The sequence below is a fragment of the Panthera tigris genome, chromosome C1 (genome assembly GCF_018350195.1).
Source record: "Panthera tigris isolate Pti1 chromosome C1, P.tigris_Pti1_mat1.1, whole genome shotgun sequence".
In the NCBI taxonomy this organism is placed as follows: Eukaryota; Metazoa; Chordata; class Mammalia; order Carnivora; family Felidae; genus Panthera; species Panthera tigris.
The window spans coordinates 191483562-191505887 of NC_056667.1; the positions used below are offsets into that span (position 1 = coordinate 191483562).

The window sequence follows — 22326 nt, forward strand, 5'->3', positions numbered from 1 at the left end:
TTGAACCCACAAACTTGCGAGGTCATGACCTGAGCCGAAGTCACTTAGGGGACTGAGCCACCCAGGCGCTCCTAGAATGAAAGTATTTAAATGAATTAATTTTCATTTTCATGCTGTATTTTTTGAGATTCTGAAAGTAAATTACATATTAGCTGACTAGCTTAAGGAACATAACAGAGTTTTAGATACAGTTGAACATTTCTGGCTTAAAGGAGAAGTTAGTGATACTTTTCAAAAATACAATGTCTGGAATTTTTTATTAATAAGTGAAGTGGCGTTTTTATAAGCCATGTGGATATTTCTGATTATTGGCTGCTGGCAGTTTTTAAATGCTCTATAATTTAAAAAGTATCAACTAGATTTTTTCTCTGCCCCATCTGTCTTGTATTTGAGGAGGATGCTAGTGGGAGAGTATGACAGGATGGCAAACCCTATTTTATCTTAATAGGAGGAAGGAAGGCTCATCTGAATTAGTAAAAAAACAGAAGCAAAACTAAAACCCCACAAACTAAGCACTAAAATTGTTGGTATTTTGTGGTATTGAATGCTGCCATTTTGACTTCTCAGTTATTGGCCTTACTTTAAGGAAGAGATTTGTCCTACCAGAGTTTAGGCTGTTTCAGTATTTGACTGCTGCTGTACACCCCGGCTCTTCACAGATAAATGGATACTTCTAAAGTGTTTTAAAGATCATTTATTATTGCATAGAGGGTCTCCGGAAGCTCACTGTCACCTCTTCTGACACCACTGCAGATAAATTCCGCAGATAAATTTGTATCTGTAGTAAGATTTACCTTCCAAGTGTAATTGATTTTTAAATAATTTGTCAGACACTTATGGAACTCCTGATTTGCCCCAGATTCTGTGCTCAGCAGCTGGAGGTGGGAGGAGTAAGAGTCCTCCTTTTCCTAGAGAAGCTTACTTTCTAAGGAGGGGGACACCCTGTAAGCAATTGATAGCATGTAACAAGTGGCAGATGAGCTGTGTGAATGTACAGAAAGAGAAATTTTGTGGTGTGGCTACTGGCAAAGGTATCCTTCCTTGGAGGTAGGTGAGATCAAGCTTGCTGAGACATGGAGGAAGAAAAAGACATTGTAGGCAAGGAGAGCAGCATGAGTGAGGCAGGCACGTATAGAATAGAATAGAATTAATAAAAATTTTAAATGAATGGAAAGTATTCTGAGGTTCTCACCTGAGTAATGCGATGGCAATCTTATTCAAACATGAAGTCAAAGTTAAGTTGTCGTAAGCTGTTTTATCTGTTTTTGAATGTGAGGGAATCTTAAAGCAATACTCTTACCCTCCAAATAAGGAAACTGAGGCCCAGAGGGACCTATGGCCCCTTCGCTTATTAGTGATAGAGCAGCCCTGGTACAAACAGCCTCTGACTCCAGGACGTTTGTTTCATCACACTGTCTCCTGAACTGACACATTTGTTGTTGGCTTTCATTCACTGCGATAAAATGTTTTTGCATCAATATTCTACAAGGCATTACATTTTATTGTAGTAAATGAATAGTAGAAATGGAAGTCTCAGCTGCTTTTCATTGCTTAAGAAAAAAAAAACACTGAAGTCTTATTCTAAACTTTTTACCTTGTTATAAAGGGAATTTATAACAGGTGCTTATCAGGTTTGATAATAGGCAATTTATCAAGGGCAGTAGTTCATAACCCATTCGTTAAACCTCATGTGGGAAGTTAGAGTATCCACTGGGTTTCCCATAGCACTGCACATGATAGCACACTCAAGCAGTTCATGAAGTATAAGAAAAAACGTAATGCTTTATCGTTTGACATTTTAACCGAGGAAAAAACACACTTTTATAGGTTTAACTTACTGTGACATTTTCTTCTATTTCCCTTCCCCTTCAGGTATCTCCAGGGCAGCTTACTAAAAAGTATAGCTCATGCTCAACAATATTTCTAGATGACAGCACAGTCAGCCAGCCTAATCTTAGAACCACAATAAAATGGTGAGTACAACTAGGTTGCCAAGGGCTGAGTGACAGACCCCCTTATGCTCAAACAGCATCCTAGCCATACTTGGTCATTTCAGTCACTTGATTGTCCTTTTCAGTGATCAGGTTAAGAAACTGGTATCACTTTTATATTGCTTGCAAGGACCTAAATCTGAGTATTCAATTTCCATTTTAATCTTAGAGTACCTGGTGGAAGGGAAAGCCAGTTAGCAAATAAGAAATCCCAGAGAGAGTGCACCTCTTACTTGGTGCATTTCTGTTGTGAAGACATTGTTGAACATGATGAGGAGAGGGAGAGGTGCTTTTTATTGGGTATTTCTAGGAAAAAGTATTTCTTTATGAGTCATAAGTCTAAAACAACGTGTATTACTTTGGAAGCTACTCTTGAAAGAAGGAACAGTTTGTCCCCTACTGGCACCAGAGTGTATCTACATTTAAACGTAAATGAATTTTTGTCAGATTTTCCCTATTGTGCGCTTTTTTACCCTGCCCTTTTTCTGTGTGAAAATTAACTTCTCCTTCCTATCTCTCAGAGAGGGGGAAAATAAATATCGAGCCTATCTTAAGGAACAAATTCTTCAAGCTTTATGGATGAGATTTGCTCAACTGGAAATTTTAACTTAATAGATATACCTAATTTTAATTTTATATGTGTGTATGGATACAGAAATATATCTCCAGGCCCCACTATATCAGTCCATATATTAAAAAAGTACAGCAGAGAACAGAGATGGTTTTGGAAACATAGCTGGTCAGGTTTATAGTTCAGCAAACATGAACAGCATTGTGATGATGACAAGTATTCCTTAATTTCTGAGAGCACTTCATAATCCACAGTTGGAGTTGCACTTTCGGAACACCCTAAAGATGAACCTTCCAAGCTTATTTAAGAGGAAAAAATAAAACAGGATGCAGTGCTTCTTGACTTCTTTGAGATTGGCCAAGGAACATTTATTAATGTCTCTTTGAGACAGGAGTGTGGATTTTCCAGAACACAGTATGGAAACACTACTTCAAAATATTAGTATTCTCATCTTTACTTTTATTTTTCAGTCTTCAAAACAGTTAGCTTTTAACTTATTTTTTTTCTAACATACCAAGCTTTTTCAGCTACTTAAATTATTAGTAACTTCTACTTAATTACAGACAGCAGGTTCACAATCACAAAAATGTAACTTTCTTCTCTCCCTTATAAATAACAGTAGTTAAGATTAAATTGTGTTTCAGCAAAACCTGAGCCCCAAAAGTCTAAAATCCTGAGTTTTTGCACCTAACAAGTGATCACTGAATGTTTTTATTCAGCCAAGACACTAAACCCATGTGTAAAAGAACACTTTACTTTGGCTAGAGTCCCCAGCTTTTGAGTTCAAAAGATTCTAATGTTTTAGTATATAATTCAAAAGTGGTTTTAAAGATTAATCTTGCTCAGACAAGTAGGTTTCATGCTTGTTTCTCCCAACTTAGTCTAATTTGTGGAAGTACATTAAGTTTAATTTGCTCTAAGTTTAAAAAATATTAATTCAGTGCATTCATTATTGGTGAAATAAAGGTTTACTGAGAAAATTAATAGGGCAAAGTGGCTTTTAGGAATGATTTTGAAAAATGTTTACATTGGGGTAGGGCATTGTTCTCAGTGGGGAGGGGGGCTATTAGAATCACACAACTTTTTTCAAGATCTGTGTTTCCAAATACATGCATTTTCCCCTCCCCCACCACACTCTCACAACCCTTTTGATAGGCTGAGGAAAGATGGGGGCATAATTATATGGACAAAAGCATTCTGGATGATTCATTCATTCCCAGATTTTGTTGCACATTGCAATCACCTAGGGACTTTTAAACACCCTTCTGGTGCCCAAGTCCTACCCAATGCCAATTAAATCAGAACATCTTGAGGTGGAAGCCAGGCAGTTTTTAAAGCTCCTCAGGTGATCCTAGTGTGCAGCAAGCTTGGGGAACCACTGCCTGGTTAGAGTGTAGGAGAATGAGAACTGCTTCTGACCATCTGTGGGGCTTTGGGCAAGTCAGTTTTAAGCCTTGGTTCCTTATTGGTAAAATGGGTTGTTTCATTAAATGCTACGTAAGGTTTAGTGGTCCTTTTCATCATAGAACTTTGAATTCTGTGATCTTAAAATCAAATTGAAGTTGAAACTGTTTGAAGCACTATAGAAGTATCCATCTTTGATGCTAATAACGTTATAGGCCTTTTTACAAGTGCTCACCCAACAGACCTAGTTAAAATTCAGATTTGCCTTCCCTCAATTGTTTTGAGCTTCATTTTAGATACTTTGAGGGTAAAGGGAAGCATATAACTTAACCAGGAGAACCCCTTTGTTGCCTAATACAAAACATCTGAATAACTTAGGACTAGTGATTTAAAGAGTGTCTGAGAGACTTCAATCTATCTGTTCGTTAATATTTTATTCAAACTAATTTGGAAATACCTGTCATTAAATACTATACTGTGTAGTATGATGCTGCATTGTTAATACCGCTTATTTCAGGATAGCTAGACCTATCATCGATTTTGTGGGTACTTATACTTACCATTAAATTTTCTAATTATGCAAAAGTGCTTTTAAATGATTTTATTTGGTACAGAACACTTTCATTTACTCTTAGGGAAATAATAGAAAATGGGTGGGTTGGTGGATAGTGAACTAAATCAACTGAAATGCAGGGTCTAACCTTTTTTTTTTTTTTTTTAAATACAAAAACTACCTTATGGCTTAAATTTAAGCATGTGTACAAACGATAAAACTTGTACAGGAGGAAAGATTCTGTGGGTAGAAGGACAAATGACAGGGAAAATATGTAATAAATTTATAATTTGTAATTATCAGCCAAAACTTGTCTTCTAACAGCATATTACCTAGCAGTTTGGTCCTCCTATTTTTGCCAAAGCCAATGAACTAAAACAAGGGGGGAAAGTGCCCATATAAACTGCTCTGAATTAGAGGATTTCGGGCCACTAGGCCTCTGGGAAGATCCTCTCTCCCTCCCAACCCCTCTTAAGAAAATGTCTTCATGCCTAACATGGTAAAATCAATTGTTACAGTTTTCTTTTTCCCTCCACAGTGTGACCTTAGCAATATACTACCACATAAAGAACAGGTGAGCTCTTTTCAAACCTGTCTTGTTATTCCAGTTAATTTACTAGATACCAAGTTTAGTGTTAGGTAACAACTATAGATATCATTAGAGTAAACTTATAGAGTGCTTTTATTACAATATTGAGACCCAAAGAGTATTTGTTCCTGTGGGTTATATTTACTGTATTAGAAATTAAATTTGAGAATTAAAAAATTAAGTCCACTGTATGTTAAAACATGGTTTTTATGGCACTATTGGAATTTTGAGCTAGATAATTCTTTGTTTGGGGGGATTGGCCTGCATATTATAGGATGTTTAGCAGTATCCCTGGCCTCAGCTCACTAGATGCCAGTAGCACCCTCTCCCTCCCTCCACATTGTGTCTCCAGACCTGGCCAAATGTCCCCTGGCGAACAAAATCATCCCCGATTGGGAAGCCCAGTGTTAACAGAAATCATATCTTTTATTAAAAAGTAGCTATTATCCACAACAAGAGTGAAAAGTATGTCATTGATTTACAGTTTTGCAAATCTCTTTAATATCTGCCTTAATAGAAGACAGCTCATTCTCATACCCTGTCTTCAGTGATTTGTTTTGAAGAAACACTATGAAGAAGAGCTGGCCTCTTTCAGATACATAGTTGGAAAAAGGTGTGCTTTTAAAGCCTTCAGATAACCGTGGATATTCTATGATGCTGCACCAAAAGTCCACAAGGGCTAGTTTCTTAAATTGTAACAGAATTTTAAATCCCGTCCATGAACTTGTACTCTGTTAGTACATTGATCTATCTATCTTGCACACTGATGGATCTTTTACGTGTATGTGACTTTATAATATTATGCACTGATCAGTTGGAAAGTACTAGTTCACATTTCTTTATACAGTATCAAAATCTCACTTTTGTTAGTATCACCACCAGTCTTACCAGAAAAGTGTTTTAGGTATTGAGAAGCTGTCAAGCTCACAGTAGCTGAAGCTCCCATTGAAAGGTACAAGTTTTCCAAAATCCTGATTTTTTTAGCTTGATAGCCTGAATTTTATCATTGGCAACAAATACTTTAGTTACTTCCTTGAAGTTTCAGGCTCACTTTAATTTAAAAAAAATTTTAAAATTTTTATTTTAAAGTAAACTCTATGCCCAACATGAGACTTGAGTTCACGACCCTGCGATCAAGAGTCACGTGCTATACCGACTGAGTCAGCCAGGCGCCCCTCATTTTGTTCATTTTTAAAAAAAATTTTTTTTTAATGTTTATTTATTTTTGAGACAGAGAGAGACAGAGCATGAACGGGGGAGGGTCAGAGAGAGAGGGAGACACAGAATCCGAAACAGGCTCCAGGCTCTGAGCTGTCAGCACAGAGCGCGACGCGGGGCTCAAACTCACGGACCGTGAGATCATGACCTGAGCCGAAGTCGGACGCTTAACCAACTGAGCCACCCAGGCGCCCCCATTTTGTTCATTTTTAAGAGAATGACTATCAGTTGCACTTTCAAATAAAGATGGTGCTCTATGAAAAAAGCGGCTTGTTCGGCTCACAACTAAGTCGCAAGTGCTTTTCTTTAACTATCTTCGAGTATGCAGAAGTGTTTCATATATACTTTCTGCTTATTCAGAATATTAGAAGGGTCAAGGCTTAATAACTGTTAAATTTTCCTGCTTTACCAAAGATGTTCTTAAGTACAGCAGAATTTTTTTCCAACTGCAAGTGGCAGTGAAGACTAGAATGACTAGGTACAGTTGGGTACCACTGCCTTGATTCATGCTCAGAACCCAGCAGTTTTACTCCCTTTTATTTTTTTAGACAATCACTGCAGATGTCAAAAGTGTATGAGCGAGTAATGTCTTTAATATTTCCCTCGGTTCTGACTTCCTGGGTCTCTGAAAAGGGGAACCCTAGAGACCTGTAGACCACACTTGGAGAACCACTGTTTAAATCAGCGCAATGTATTAGTGTGGTGAACTTTTAAACAAAAAGACTTTGAAAATTAAGAAGAAGATTACATTTTTAACTCAAACTATTTAAGAGAGACAAGAAGAAATACGTGATAAGAATGTGTAATATAGAGAACTACAGAGAGGGAAAAAACAGGGAAAAACATGAATTTCATATTCACATTTATTAAAATTCTGAAGACTTTATTGTCCACCACTATGGCTTTATGAAATGTTTTTCTGTGTTCCAGTGTGTGGTTAGAGAAGTGAAAATATATTGGCTTCAGTAGCGTTGCCGGCTAGGGAAAGTCGGTGCTAAAGGCAACTCTGGCTTGGGCTGGTCATTGTAGGAAAGATTTCACAGAACTTGATGTGTTGAGTAAAAAGAGGTCAGGAAACCCTCTTAAGGCCAGAATACAAAAGAGTTTATAAAACTGTTTGCTTTGTTGAAGGTTAAGCTTCTTCCACTCCCCTCTCTACTCCCAGCAGATATATTACTAAGATATTAATTCCTGAATTAATTTTTTAAATGCATTCTTATTTTATAGAGATGCAAATAGATCCTTGGATATTTTTGATGAGAGATCACATCCACTCACAGTAAGTGTCAGTTTTATTGAAGTTGTATTTTTCTCTCATGCAGTTGTGTTTATTTCATGCTGATTTGATTTGGTATTAATTGCTAAAAGAAAATTACTCGCTCCAGCTTGAAGTCAGACTCATCTTTAGTCTTCTTCCCTACCCCATGTTGTGTCATCATTTTACAAAAGGAATGTTGTAGAAGGGATATGAAAGAGTAAGAACGGATTTGCTGCTTTGTCTAATTAGTGAGCCAAAGTGAGTAAACGTACCCAAATAACAGAAAATAGACCTTTTTAAAAGCTAATCTTCAGTAACATCAGACTGTATATATTTATAAATGAACCTAATGAATATGTTATGATCTCTGTGAAGAAAATTAGAAGACTATTTAAATTTTAAATCACTTAAAATAACAGTTTTAAAAGTCACTTTCTCAGGTGCTCTACGGCCACAGGTGGCTGGTGACTGTTGCATAGGTCAGCACACACTTAGTGCCTTGTGGTTACAGGAAACTGAAAATGGTGTTTCAAAGTTGGCTGCAGAGAAGTATGACTTGTCTGAACAACCAGACTCTTGAGCCTAAAAATAGTTTGCATTTGGTTAGATTTCTGTGGGGGGGAAGTAGGAAGGAACACATAACAGATTTTCTGAGGTCGTGCCTGTATTTTTCTTTAATGAATGGTGGTGAGTATTGAATCACTGTGGTATTTTAAGATCCCATTGTTTATATTCAAAAGACTAAAAGACATGTCACGCAATCAAAATTACTCTAAGGGGCACGTGGGCACAAGTAAAGACTGCTATATTACGGGCACTTAGGTATTTTTCTTTGACAGATATTTACACTGCATTTTCTTCTTCTTTCAGCGAGAAAAAGTTCCAGAGGAGTACTTTAAGCATGATCCTGAACACAAATTTATTTACAGATTTGTTCGTACTCTTTTCAGTGCTGCACAGCTAACAGCCGAATGTGCAATAGTAACTTTGGTAAGATATTTCTTCTTTCCTAAAGCATCTTTAGAAATTTCTATCTTGTGCACAGGGTATGGTCCTGGTTTTCACATAAAAGTAGGTTCCTGAAATGATCATCAGAAATTTATTAGGAGAAACCTATGGAAAGTCACATACACACATTCGAGTTTAACATAATTTGAGTTTGAGAATAATCATTATTCTTTAAAATGTTGCCATTGCTTTTCTCATCACAAAACAATTGCTATTAAAGGCAGCAGGAGCGACTTCTGGTTTCTCCCTCCATACCTCAGGACACAGATGCACACACAGCACACACATGTTCACACACAGAGGATGTGCTGGTGGGTGTGGGTAGGATGGGGGCAGTCACAAAACCATCTGGTCCACAGGCAGGCACTCATTTAATGTAGGTCTCAGCTGAGTCCCAGATTATTTCAGTATTCCCCAGACAGTTCTGACGTGGGTCCTGATTGAGAACTATTGCCTTCAGTTCTCTGTTCCTTGGACGATGGGTGTTAATCCATCCCTGGTGTCCTCTCGTGCCTGCCTGTGAAGTTGCCCAGGGTTATAGTGCCAGAAGGACTCAGAAAGGCTTTGTTAGTCAGCCTGCTAAGCTACAGCTGTGTAAGGGACCTTTGTGTTCTTCATACAAATTCCTGTGATAAGATTTTATCATTTGAAAAATAAACTCTATTTAAGTGGGAGGTGGTTGGGATTATTTTTACTCCTCCCTACAGCAGACCTATAGTGGAGGCTTACCCGCATGGTCTGTAGGGAAAGAATACTTAGGTCAATGCCTGCACTCCCTTCCTATCCAGTTAGAATTCAGGAGAGGAGGCTTATGCTTTTGAAGAGAGACCCCTCTGTGGGCACTCAATCAGACGGGCCTTTTCATTGAACTATAAACCATTTGGAGTGCTTAGCCCATGCTGGAGAGGGGCAGCAGTGGTACTTGCATCTGAAGAGCCAGGTGATGCAGGAAGGAGAATATCTGGAATGGAAGAAAGGGAATTCTGTGTTAGGTTAAGTGTGACATTACCGTGAGACAGCAGAGTGATCTTGTCTGGTCATCACTGGAATAGATGGAATCGAGCATAAACCTGAGCTCTAGAGGTAGGGAATTAAGAGTAATAGAGAAAAGTATAGACTAAAAAGTGGATAGAAGCTAGACCTGGAAGGACTAACAACATATAAGGGACAGGTCCTCAGAGGAGCGGCTAGAGTGGTAGGAGAGAGAATAATAGTGGTAGGACCAGGAGAGAATAATAACAGAGATGCCAAGATGAGAGGTTCAGTTCAAGGAGAGCGTGGTCCAGATGCCAAATGCTGCCGATCAGTTGCTCATTCCATACCCACTGGATACCTCATCACTATTCCCAGTGTTGGAGGTAGAGGAGACAACAGGTTGAATAAAGGTCTTGCCTTTTATATGGCTTATATTCCAGTGAGGAAGAGAGAAGTGTGTGTTTTTTTCAAGTGAGTGTTAACCTAAACATTTCAGGCAGTGGTAAATACCAAGAGAAAGCAGGGTACAGTGATTGGAGGGGTTGCCATATTAGACTGATCGGAACAGCCTCTTTAAAGAAGTAGCGCTTGAACCATGACCAAACTAAACTGGGGAAGATGATGAGCAAGACTCTGAGATGGGAACACATCTTGCGTGTTCAGGGAACAGCAAGTGTCCACTGGTCAGAGTGAGGAGTGAGGGGAAGAACGTGGGAGATGAGGTCACAGAAGGGCAGTGCCGTATCTCATGGGGTCTTAGGGCTTACAGGCTGTGGGAAGAAGGTAAATTGTTATTTGTTTGGTGGGAAGCCTTTAGCAGATCTTCCCCCAGGGGTATGAAGTGCTCTTAATTTAAGAGGCTGTCCTGGCTGCTCTGGGGAGAATAGACTGTAGCGATAGTCAGTGTGGAGGCAGAGAGGTCAGGAGGCTGTGACAGTGATACAGCTGAGGAGTGACAAATAGAATAGAAATCAGCCAGATTACCAATGAGGGTAGAGATAACAAAAATTGCCAATGGATTGGAGCAGGATTAACTTAAGGGAGGTTTGGGCCCCAGCAAGTAGGTGAATGGCAGTACCCTTTGGGTTATTAGGCAAGGCTGAGGGAGTAGACAGTTGGGGTGAAGTGCTCTGGTTTCTAAGTGTGAAAGCACCAGTAACCTCCTGAGTGACAGGGGCAGGGGGGCATACTGCCCAGGGTTAAGACAATGGGAGATGAGAAGCCAGCAGGGGGCATTTTCCCATGAGCAAAACTAAAGGAAGCTTTGTGCTGGGGGGCGGGGAAGGGCAGGTTAGGCTGGGGGCAATGTAAATACATTCACATTGGGGGAAATCTCTGGCAAAGAGGGAAACATTCTTCAAGAAGAGGGAATTGTGAGATGGGATCACGGAAAAAAGAGTTCACTTCAGTGGGAAGAAACCTCCCTTCCACTGACACTGTAGAGTCGGGGGCATGAATGATTGAGCAGGTTCCAAGTTTGCCAGGGAAGGTGATAGGAAATCAAGACATTGCCAGTGTCCTACACATGCCTCTCATTATTCCCGTAAAGTAGAGAGTTGAACCTTGTTGTAAGCAAGGGTCGTTCTTAGGACACCTGAGAATGCTGGGTTTTGGGGGTCGGGAGCAGGATTTCACTAAGAACATGTAGTGTTCAAGAACCATTTGTTTTTGAAAACACAGTTGAGTTTGGACAATATTGCAAATCTGAGCTGGCAATCTGACAACCTTCAGACAGTAAACGTAACTCTAAAATTGGACTTTTCTTCTTGTCAGATGGCACCCTTCTTCTTCAGAGCACCCTTTGAAGTAACGAATCCTAGCTTAGCTCTGTAATCTCTACTCAGCTGCTCACTCCACCCCAGTCTTTGCAGACTGGGCATTTGATACACAATAAAAGAAATCATGCAATCACCTCATAGGCGGCTTTAGAGGAGCCCCAGTGATCTAGAACCTGGCAGCTGTGAGCCCTTTAAAACCAACAGAATTGAGTACGCCGTAGGTTGTGTAAGACAGGGTGAATTATCACGAAGGGACAATAGAGATGTGAAGGAGAGGGGTCAGGAGGACTGTCCTTTGTATGCGCCTATGTTCCCGTAACAGACACTAAATAGGGGATTACTCGACAGTTGGAAAGACTGGCCCAGGCACACCTGTTGCTACTTCCTGTCCTGCTGTGCCACGCAGCAGCCACTGGGAGGCTCTCTTGACCACCAGTTTTTATCTCCAGGCTCATGGCGCCAAAGGACTGCTTGTGAAAAGGGGAAGGCAAACATGTGCTCAGTATCACCAGGGTTTTACATATTCAAGTATTTGTACATTACCATGTAACCACCAGCCAGCTTTGGTACACAGCACATGGTAGGCCATCAGGTTTATTGAACGGCTTGAATCTACAATCGGTTGTACTGAATCTTTTCCCTTTATGAATGGGAAGGTTAATAGCCCAGTGCCTGTCTTCAGGATGCCCTTTGCTGAGGCGTCCAGTCATTCCTGTGACCAAAACTGGGCTGGAAATTCGCAGGGGCAGAGTAGGCAACAAGTATCCGACCTACAACTGTGACCTGGCCTCTGGCTTTGGCTGGCGGAGCAAAGTCTTTGTAGAACCTAAGACTAAAAGGCATGTCAAAAACAGATGAAATCTGTCATTCCTAACAGTTCTTATCACAGCACTTAAACTGAACTAAAATGAAAGACCAGTGCTCTACTTTTGCAGGTTTACTTAGAAAGGCTTTTAACTTATGCTGAGATCGACATTTGTCCCACTAACTGGAAAAGAATTGTTTTGGGAGCCATTCTTCTTGCCTCCAAGGTTTGGGACGATCAGGCTGTATGGAATGTGGACTACTGCCAGATCCTCAAGGACATTACAGTTGAGGACATGTGAGTTTGTAAGGTTTTGGTGAACTTTCTAACCATTTTTCAGTGCCTCCTTTGCTCCGGTAAAGTTTACATTTTAAGCATATTTTTAAAGGTTACGTTGTGCAGACAACTGCAATAGGCATTAAAATTACATACTATCTGGCTATGGTATAACAATTCATATTTCCCCATCATCAATTGATAGGTCTTGATGTGTTACTTGTAATAATCTCCTTGGTAAATTGAAGTGTATTTTTCTGGTGGTTTTTGGCATACATTTTACAGGCTTACTATCAACACAGTACAATACATATCTTCATGGCTTTCTTCAAGCTGCCTACGCGTTCCAGCCCATCTTTAAGAGGCATATGTCTGGCCTTTGAGATAAATGTTTGGCCACTGTTAAGGCCTTAGGGCCTCTAGACTATAGAGAGGTTATACCTCACCCTGACTCAGCTTTTGCTGGTCTTTCCTTTTTATCTCAAGTTCTGTTGTTACAGAAACCATGGTACAAAAGTAGCCACATGTATGAAGGTTTCAGATCCCTGTTCTTCTGCCTCCTCCCCTCCTAGGTGTATTGCTCCTGTTTAAAAATAGCTCTGAGAAGTTAGGGAGCTCCTGTTTCTCTGGCATCCCTGGGACATCACCCGCTGCCCATCCCATTGAAGAGTCTCCGGGGCACTCAGCAACCACAGTAGTGCCTCGTGGGGCTTTCGATTAATCCTGAGGGTGCCCCCCACAGATGACATGTGAACATGGGAGTGAAATGCCAAACTCAACGAGGGCTTTCGACTTGGCCACCCTGGCTTTTGTGAAGGGCCCCGAGGATGGTAGGCAGAATGAGCCAGAGAGGGATTTGCAGTAGACTCTCGGAGTGCCCCCCTGAGAGTGAACATGTCTTTGTGGGTGGCATTGGAGAAGATGTGGAAGAACATGTCTTGATTATACAGAACAGCATAGGAAGATTAAGATCTTGGCAGGCAGTGGCAAGTTTGTTTTTGTTACCTTTCCCTGTTGTTCTAGATAAGATCGTCATTCAGAATTACCAAAGTGCATATTTACAGCTGAAGTGAGGGTACTTCTGACTAGGAGAAGGGACCAGTCATTGTCGGTAGCAGTCAGAATGGCTTTTGAGAACAGCGTGGACGGAGTGGGTGTGGACATACTGCTTGCGGCCCCAGTAGCAAATGGTGTAATGGCAAATAATGGATTTGAAATGAATAAAAGTGGTTTGGGAAGTTGCAGAAGCTGAAGAGACTTTGATCACCACTGTTGTCAGTCTTCAAGCTCTGGTCCCTTAAAGGAAGAAAAACGTGTAGTCCTGAACACTAGCCCTGCCGTGGCGGCAGCTGAGAACCCGTGTTGAAGCTGGCTGGGCCTCTGATTCCAGTGAGAACATCAGAGCCCGCTGGGAAGTGTGGAAGCTCATAAGAGCGAGTTCCAGGAGCAGTGGTGGCAGTGTCTAGCTACAGGAAGACTCGTTGTAAACAAGTTTTTTACACGATCAGAGAAGCACCAGGAGCTATGTTTATAATAGGTTGTTTTGTTTACGGTCTTTGGAACCTGGAAAGTATCACAACGAAGTGTTTAATACACATTTGTGTTGTCCCCCTGCTGTTGCCTTCAATGTGTAATGGTCTCATTTTGAGTCTCAATTGAAAAATCGCTGTCTATCCACTTTTTCTTCACACTTTCTAGCATCCACGCTTTAGAATATATTCCCTTCAAAAGAGTAAGTTAAACTGAGCAGCTGCTCTTCAGAAAATTTGCTGTGCCCGTAAATGGTGTGCTATTCAGCCATCTAGCTATTTAAAACACAACCCAGAAGACGCATATCCTATAGGCATAATGCTTTTCTTCGGTGATTAAACCTTGATTATAGACATGTTAATCCTATGAAGTACTGTATTTCTACACAATTAAAATGTATTAGTGGAGGAAATATAAAAGGGATAGTGAAGTGCATTTATTCCTGTAGTAAATTAAGTCCTGATTAGCTCATTATCAAAACATTATCTGATTTACATTTCTATAGACTTGCAGTCATATGAACAGGAAATTAAATTTGGAAGTAGGTTCGATTGGGTTTAAAATTCAACAAACGAGCACCTCATCTCTTCTGTTCATATTCTGAATGTTCTCCATACAGGAGAGCATCAGGCATTTGTCGATCTGTCCAGTGGATTAAAATATTAAAACCGAGAAACCAAATAGGTTATAAAATTACCCTCTTGCGTTTTTTCAGGTATTTGCCATTTTTATGTATTTCCCTAAAAGGATTACTGTGAACATGGTAAATTTTTAATTTATTAAATATTTGGCAAGGAAGCTGTAAAGTCACGTGTAGCAGAGGACTGCTCCTAACACTTTCCTTTCCTGTTTTATTGAACTCGCCCCAGGCGGCTGTGTTCACACTCTGTTCTGACAGGGGCTGGCGACACATCTTGGGGTTGCATTCCCAACATGAGACATGCTGTTGGAGTCCAGTGCTCTATCAGAGGTCCTATCGTAAAGTGAGCTGTCTAGCCATGACATCTCTTTGATCGTTCTGCCTGTCAGAGTTTAAAAAGTACATCCTGTCCTGTCATAGTGACAATCTCTTGCCCTAGTAAGACTAAGGTGAACAGAAACTTACATTTACGAATGCCCTTTGACATAGTCCCATGCACTGGGGGAGGGGATTCCCTTTTCCATCGAATGTAGCTTATTTATTTATTTATTTATTTGAGATGAATCCTTGTTGCTTCAAGAGTTTTTCCCCCTCAGAGATAATAGCAGTGGCTCTCGATGGATCCATTTGTTGCCGTGGTGATGTGCCCACTCCTTTTGTTGGCGCGTCTCTACTTCAATAAGCCCCTTCCTGTTATCGGCCCGGTGAAAATGTCTGCAAGTTCTTCAGAGCTAATAAACAGCACACATCACTCCTTTCATCTGATCACTATAGTGGGGCCTTGTGAGTGAGCGTGGAGCATGAATCGTACAGCTGCACTAATGGAACTCTGAAGAATGAGCCCCTGAGTCAGCAGCAGGAGTGCATAAGAGGGCCATAACCTCTTCCCCCTTGTCCCAAACTCAAAGTGCTGGGATGCAGAAAGGACCACAAATAGCTGTACCTTGTTGGAGCATTAGTGTATTAATCCAGCCAGGGAGCCTTTATTTGTTTCAAAACAGAATTTAGAGCTCTCCTAGTAGCTCAGAATGATACTTTTGAAGATAGCCCAGTTGACTAAAATTGTCCTGTGTTGGTTTTGTCTCTTCCCCCAGGAATGAGATGGAAAGGCATTTTTTGGAGCTACTTCAGTTTAATATTAATGTTCCCGCCAGTGTTTATGCCAAATACTACTTTGACCTTCGCTCCTTAGCAGATGACAACAACTTGAATTTTCTGTTTGCTCCTCTTAGCAAAGAAAGAGCACAGAACCTAGAGGTAAGGCTGTGAAGTCATCAGTCAGGCTTTTCTGTCAGCCACCAAAAAACCCACGTCTGTGGCTAAATCTCATTCGGCAGTGATTCGCAAAACGGAAAGCTTTTCAATAAACACATCGAAGAGCTTATTAACCCTTTGGCAGCATTTTTCCGGTGTCTTTTATGATTTATATAAAGACCTCACATCATTTTAAAGAAGTATATAGGTGTCTCTTCTGTGACCATAATTCAGAATATCTTAAATCAGATTTAACCTGTTCTTAATGGTTTTCCATTTGATCCATTTGAACCTCTACCCTTCCATATAACCATTCGTGAATAATGTATGGTTGTATCCCTAATCATGTCTACATACATAATCGACTCACTGCTCTTAACTGTCTTTTACTCGGTTTGCAAATTCATGCTGGTGTTTTCTATAGATAGCACAGTTCAATCCCATGAGTTTCTTAAACATAGCATTAGTGGCTCACCTGAGAAACCTGTACTTAGACTGTATATCGCGTGTTTCCAGTACTGGTGTAGGGCTTTTAACGGAAACGGTAACATACCGGAGACAAAGTAGCACGTATGCCTTATGACTGTGGGTGAGCGTACAGCAGCAGTAGTCACAACTGAAATTTCAAACACATTTACAATGGACACTTTTGGGGGTACCTTGGGTGGCACTTTGCAATCAGGGATTTTCTGCCCTGGTTGATATGCAAGTGAAACAGCCCTCTTTGGCACTTCAGGCGTTAGACCTCCTACCTTCCAATCAAGTCCAGCACGTGTCTGCCCTGGGAAAATTTGCTGAGAGTAGGTGATAATCACTGCAGACTGGAAAGACGTTGACTAGCTGAGAAAATGCTGATTTTTGCCCAGGTCCATGTTCATTATGTTGAAGGAGCAAGTGTGGTGCTGTTAGGAGCCTGTCACAATACGTTTCACATCTTTGGAACCCAGTTTTTAAATTCTTCTTTGCCCCAAGGATCAATCATAGCCTCTTAAGGATTTTACCTTAGTGAATTGGCAGGAAGGAGCATCCCCAGAATCTGGGAGCATAGACCCCAGCTCTCCAAGGTAGCAGTAACTGTGAAGTATCTGAAGGAGTGTGGCTGTGTGGCTTACCAATGATGCTTTTTTTTTTTTTTTTTTTTTTAAGGTTTTTTTTGTTTTTAAATTGCTCTTGTGTTCTGTTTGACTTTCCAGGCCATTTCCAGGTTGTGTGAAGACAAATACAAAGACTTGTGCAGAGCTGCTATGAGAAGGTCTTTCAGCGCTGATAATTTCATTGGTATTCAGCGCTCTAATGCCATCCTCTCTTAAGGGAGGAAGGAGGGGTTGTAACATCACGAACCCCTCGCCTACAAGGACTGGAGAAATACCACCTCTCCTGCTCAAAAACCAGCAAAGTTAGTATTTTCACCTAAAAGAAAGTCAAGAGACTCGTGGACCGCAAGGATTATGCTCATAGGAAAGAATGGAACTTGTCAATGCAACACACTCCTTTGTCCTTTTTAATGTAAACAGAGTTACAAAAACCACTCCAAAGCAAAAGCTCCAACCCACACACAGATATTTGCTTACTATGTAGGCTTATAGCTGTGAGCTAAGTGAGGTTTTAAAATTTTTAGACAAGACACTAACTATATATAACTTTTATGTTTTTCTATTTTTCTTGCCCCTCCCTCATTTTGCTGCATATTTCTTGAGAATCAATGCAGTATTACCATTGAAACATGGGACTCCTAACAACTCATAAAGCCACTTAGGAACAGACTGTAGCGTTGTGAGGTATCGAAGGGTTCTTCCTCCCTACTTTACCATTGAAGCTGCTGGTCGTTATTGGCAATCAGTTTAAACCAAAAAGCTGCCGAATAACACTTGTCGTTCAAATTCTTTGCAAGCACTACTTAGTAGCGTTATTAGTATGTTTGGGATCATAAACAAGAGAAAGTACATTATCGATTATCTACTTCTATTGGGTCCATGCTGCATTTCTTGTGAACTATAATGGTGCTTCTCATTTTCTGACGATTTTCCTCTTTGTTAAATGCGTGTATTAAAATATATTTTCATAATTCCAACCAACATGGTGGTCCAGTGGTAACAAGCAGGTAGTGAAATAGAAGGTGTCCTGAAAATCTTATTGCAACTTTCAGCTTAAATATGGTGTGCTTGGGCCCTCCAGGGCCCTGCTGAAGTATAAATGCCACAGACTTACAAAATATCACTTGAAAGTTTAATTACATTTCTAGTAAACTTCTCTAGTTTTGTAAATTTTAAATATTAAGCTTTTAATTTTAATTTTTTGTTTCAGCCCCTCTTGAAGATGGCAAACATTGGCTGAAGCAAAAAATTAAAATTAGAAGTTTAATATTTAGAATTTACAAAACTAGTTAAGTTTACAAGAAATACCTAAACTTTTAAATGGTGTTTTGTAAGTTTGTAGCATTTATACTTCCACAGGTATCAAAGCTTAAGTTGCACTAAGACTTTAAAGATACCTTGTACCTTCATAGACATGCCCTCCCCTTTGAAAGTAGTCCTTTGTAGGGCTGTGCCGTTTACCTGCTTTGATCACCTGAGTTTCTTTTTTCTAGATTTGGTAAGGATTATGAAGAGCAATGGTAATTCACATGTAATATACTGAAATGAATTGGACTCTAATAGTAGTGATATGAAAGTAGGGGATAGGAAACCGCTTTTCTATCCTACGTGTTAACCTGGCTGGAGATGTCTCGTTTCAAGTCCTGCTATTTAAGAGGAACCCTCACCTCAGGCTTTAAAGGGCAGGGAGTTAAGAAATCAATCTTCCAGGACATTGGTAATGATGTCACCTAAACTTGAAATGTTAAAAAAAAAAAAAAAGAAAAAAAAGATTCGTGTTCTTAACCACGTGAGATCTTTCTCCTACCTTCTCAAATGTAATCCTAGGAATTTTGCCTGTAAACACAGCATTTCTGGGCCAGGAATACTTTCTCTCAGTATAGCAAGGCTTCATATTCTATTGAGTGCTGCAGGTTCCATCATTTTTAAAGGACAGAGACATAAATGATAAATAACAGTATATAAAATATTACAATCTACCACCTCAAAAAAATGTTTTGTGGAGTTCGGAGCTTGGAGATTCAAGTATTGATTACAGTCTTATTTTGAAAAGAATGCTACAATGTATGTGGTTTTTCTTCCTCATGTTTATATTAAAAGAAAAGCTAATAAACTCTATTTTAATTAAAATATGGCTAGTGTGTAACATTCAGTTCACCTAGTATTCTAACTGAAATGCTTTCAGTCAGCTCTAATAGTAGGGTCTTAAAGCATTTTCAGACTGACCATTCGTGATGGGTTTGATCCTTGCCTCTGTTCCAATGTAGTCATGTATTTCTTTGGCTTCTGCTCTTTTGGACCTGCAGGTAGTTTGGTACATTTAAAACCGCTGGCCATTGTGCTCGGAGGCACAGTGCAGTAGATGGCATCTTTCAACGGTTCATCATTGTGCCAAGAGGGAAGAAAGCACACTGAGAGATTCGGTAGAATATACCAGAGAGAAAGGAATTACAGGAATACTGTAGAATCAGAATGTGAGCTATATGAGGATCTCCAGCAGTTTTGAAAACCTGGAGGCTGGTTGGAAAGGGGAGCCTGGGTGCCTCAGTTGGTCAAGTGTCCTACTCGTGGTTTCAGCTCAGGTCACGATCTCACAGTTCATGAGATTGAGCCCCCTGTCAGGCTCTGTATTATCAGCAGAATCTTGGGATTCTCTCTCTCCCTTTCTCTCTGTCCCTCCCCCACTCACGTGTTCTTTCTCTCAAATAAAAACTTAAGAAAACAGAAAAGAAAATGGAAGCACAGGAACATTGCTATAAAAAGAAAAACCACCCACATATTTTGACTTTAATATGCTATCTTCAAACTTAACATTTCAGTGAGAAATACGCCAAATCTCCATAAGGTGTCTTTAAAAGGAAGACCCTGCGGCACCTGGGTGGCTCAGTCGGTTAAGCCTCCAAATTCGTCTTAGGTCATGATCTTACGGTTTGAGTTCGAGCCCCGTGTGGGGCTCTGTGCTGACAGCTCAGAGCCTGGAGCCTGCTTCGGATTCTGTGTCTCCCCCTCTCTCTGCCCCATGCTCATGCTCTGTCTCTCAATTAAAAAAAAAAAAAAAAGTTAAGAACTAAGACCCTGTCCACTCGAGCAAAATGCTCAGTAAACTGAGAGTCTGGCCGTATTCTCTTCCACCTTCATTCACTACCGAAGGTCACATCACCAGCTAATCACTTTGTTCTTGAGAAACTGCTGGTGAGGATAAATGATCTGATTTCATTGAAAAGGGAATTCTGTCTCAAAACACTGTTAAGACTGTCTCCCCTTTACTATGCCAGCCACTAGGCAGAAATGCTGACACGAGGGGTCAGATGTTAAAGTCTGGCAGGGGGAGGAACACTGTGTAAGACTAGCTTCAAGAACAAGCGGGTAGCAGGAGAATCACAAATTACTCTTTCCCCTTTGGTTTTAATTCTAGGTGGCAATATAGCCATTGTGATAAAGGAGAAGTCAAGTCAACTTAGGGTAAAGATAATAAACATCACTGAAAGCTGGTAGGTTCTCTGACAAATGTTGCAGGGTCTGGAAACTAGTTGCTAATGGGGTAGTACCTGTGGCAGTTTTCTCAGGGTTTTATACCTGGGAAGGGTTAGATCGAACCATCTCATCTCATTTATCTTCAATTTTAGTTTTTCTCAGTGAAATTTTAACTCTGATATATTGTGAACTGAGCCTCTAAGTATTCTTTCCTTTACAAGGCAAAGACAAAGGTCCGAAATCTATGTTTGAACCAAATGAAATTGCCATCTCTGGAGGTAAAAAAAAAAAAAAAAAAAAATGCTTGCCTATCAGCAGTTTCATATGGTTCATTCTAAGATTCTTCGGGCCCAGTGCTTCTGGTTAAAGAGAAACTCTCCCTGCTGTATCAGATTCCATCACGACCTTTTCTTTGACATTTACACTGAATGTGCCCCATATGCTCATACATTACTGAAATCCAACACCACTTAATCTTGGTTTTGTAACAGTGTGAGGTTCATCTCTTGGTTTAGTTTTCCTGTATGTATAAATACTACTTGATTTAAAGGAAAAGCATGCTGAAGCCAGTATTCACAGGAAAATAATTCCCTCTGTATTCAGGTTATACAATGTTTTTTGGAAAAGTTTAGCTACAGCATAGAAGTTAGCTAAATTGGTCTTTCATCACCGAAACTTCTCTCTAGTCACACGTTATACGACTACAGCTGTTCCCTCAACCAGAGGCTGCATCCTGGAGTGTGGAGCTGCTTGGAAAAGCGCTCGGCAGCCGGCAGCCACTCCCAGGTAAGCGCTCGTTTCTATGCAGAATCTAGATTACACGCAGCATCTAGCAAGTTAAGGACCTGATTGCCTGAAGTCTTAGCCACGTACTGACCTGGCTGGCCAGACACTGTGCCGGCAAGAAAGCAGATCTGGGAACCCTTCGGCAAGGCCTGTTCCTGAGGTACACGGGTGCGGTCGGTTTGGTTTCTGAGGCAGTTTCCACTACCCTGTCTTTAATGGGTTTGGCCCATGAGCCAACACGTACTTAATAGGATACAAATTTTAAGAATATCTGTGGTTTAGCATTTATAGGGTGCAGAAAGAACTAAGTGAGATAGTACAGAAATGAGGAATCTCAAATCAAGCAAAAGAAGGTTAACGTTCTTTTAAGAGGCAACAGGTTAGGTGGTAATGATGGGAAATGCTGCGGAGGGAACTACGTCCTCTGAGGGGGGTAGAGAAATTCAGTGATTGCCTCCGGACCTAAAGTCCTCAGGAAGGTTTCCATAGCATCTACTTCAAGACCGAAAGTCATTCTGCTAGCTTTTTCTTAAAACATCTATTCCTTCCTCCTCTTACCCTTCTCAGTTCTACTAACCTTGTCTTCTGGCACCCAGACGGGGCCCCCGTGATCTCACTGTGGGGGGAGAGTCTTCCAAGGCAGAGCTTCAGCGTGTGCACCTCCCGCCGCTGGTGAGGGTCCTCCCTCAACAAGACCGTCTCCCCGCTCCACCTCTGCTAGTGCCCAGTGTGGTAGTGCGTGATGTCAGTTACTACTGTGACCTATTTCTAAAGCATTTTCATCAGGTTCCAGAAAATACAGGACTGTGGGGCTCCCAGGCTGAACCGGCCCCTTGTAAGCTCCTACAGTCACCTACCGGAGCCCTCCCCGGGTTCCCCAAAGCAGCTCCCCACACACTGCCTTTGTTGACTCCCCTGACCTGCCCCAACCCAAGATGGATCTCCTCACTCCAGGTAGCATCCCCACCTTCCAGCTCCAAGACTCATTTCAGCTGGCATTAGGAACGGGCCCCTCACTTCCTGACATAACCCCTCTCGTCTCATGGAGGGGATTCCATTCCACCTTTTTAACACCAGCCATCTACATCCCCCCCCTTGTTCTTCAAAACTGCTTCGTCTTCC

General features: G+C 40.8%; 1 protein-coding gene across 1 annotated transcript in view; it reads left to right on the forward strand.

Moving 5' to 3' along the window:
- Positions 1 to 19509, forward strand: part of CCNYL1 (cyclin Y like 1) — a 36919-nt gene extending 17410 nt beyond the window's left edge. Inside the window, exons 4-10 of the mRNA XM_015540964.2 lie at positions 1873 to 1973; positions 5058 to 5093; positions 7554 to 7605; positions 8455 to 8574; positions 12281 to 12447; positions 15691 to 15853; positions 17044 to 19509. Coding sequence (XP_015396450.2) covers positions 1873 to 1973; positions 5058 to 5093; positions 7554 to 7605; positions 8455 to 8574; positions 12281 to 12447; positions 15691 to 15853; positions 17044 to 17160 — 756 coding nt within the window. The 3' untranslated portion in view covers positions 17161 to 19509. The remainder of the gene's footprint in view (positions 1 to 1872; positions 1974 to 5057; positions 5094 to 7553; positions 7606 to 8454; positions 8575 to 12280; positions 12448 to 15690; positions 15854 to 17043) is intronic.
- Positions 19510 to 22326: the final 2817 nt, after the last annotated feature.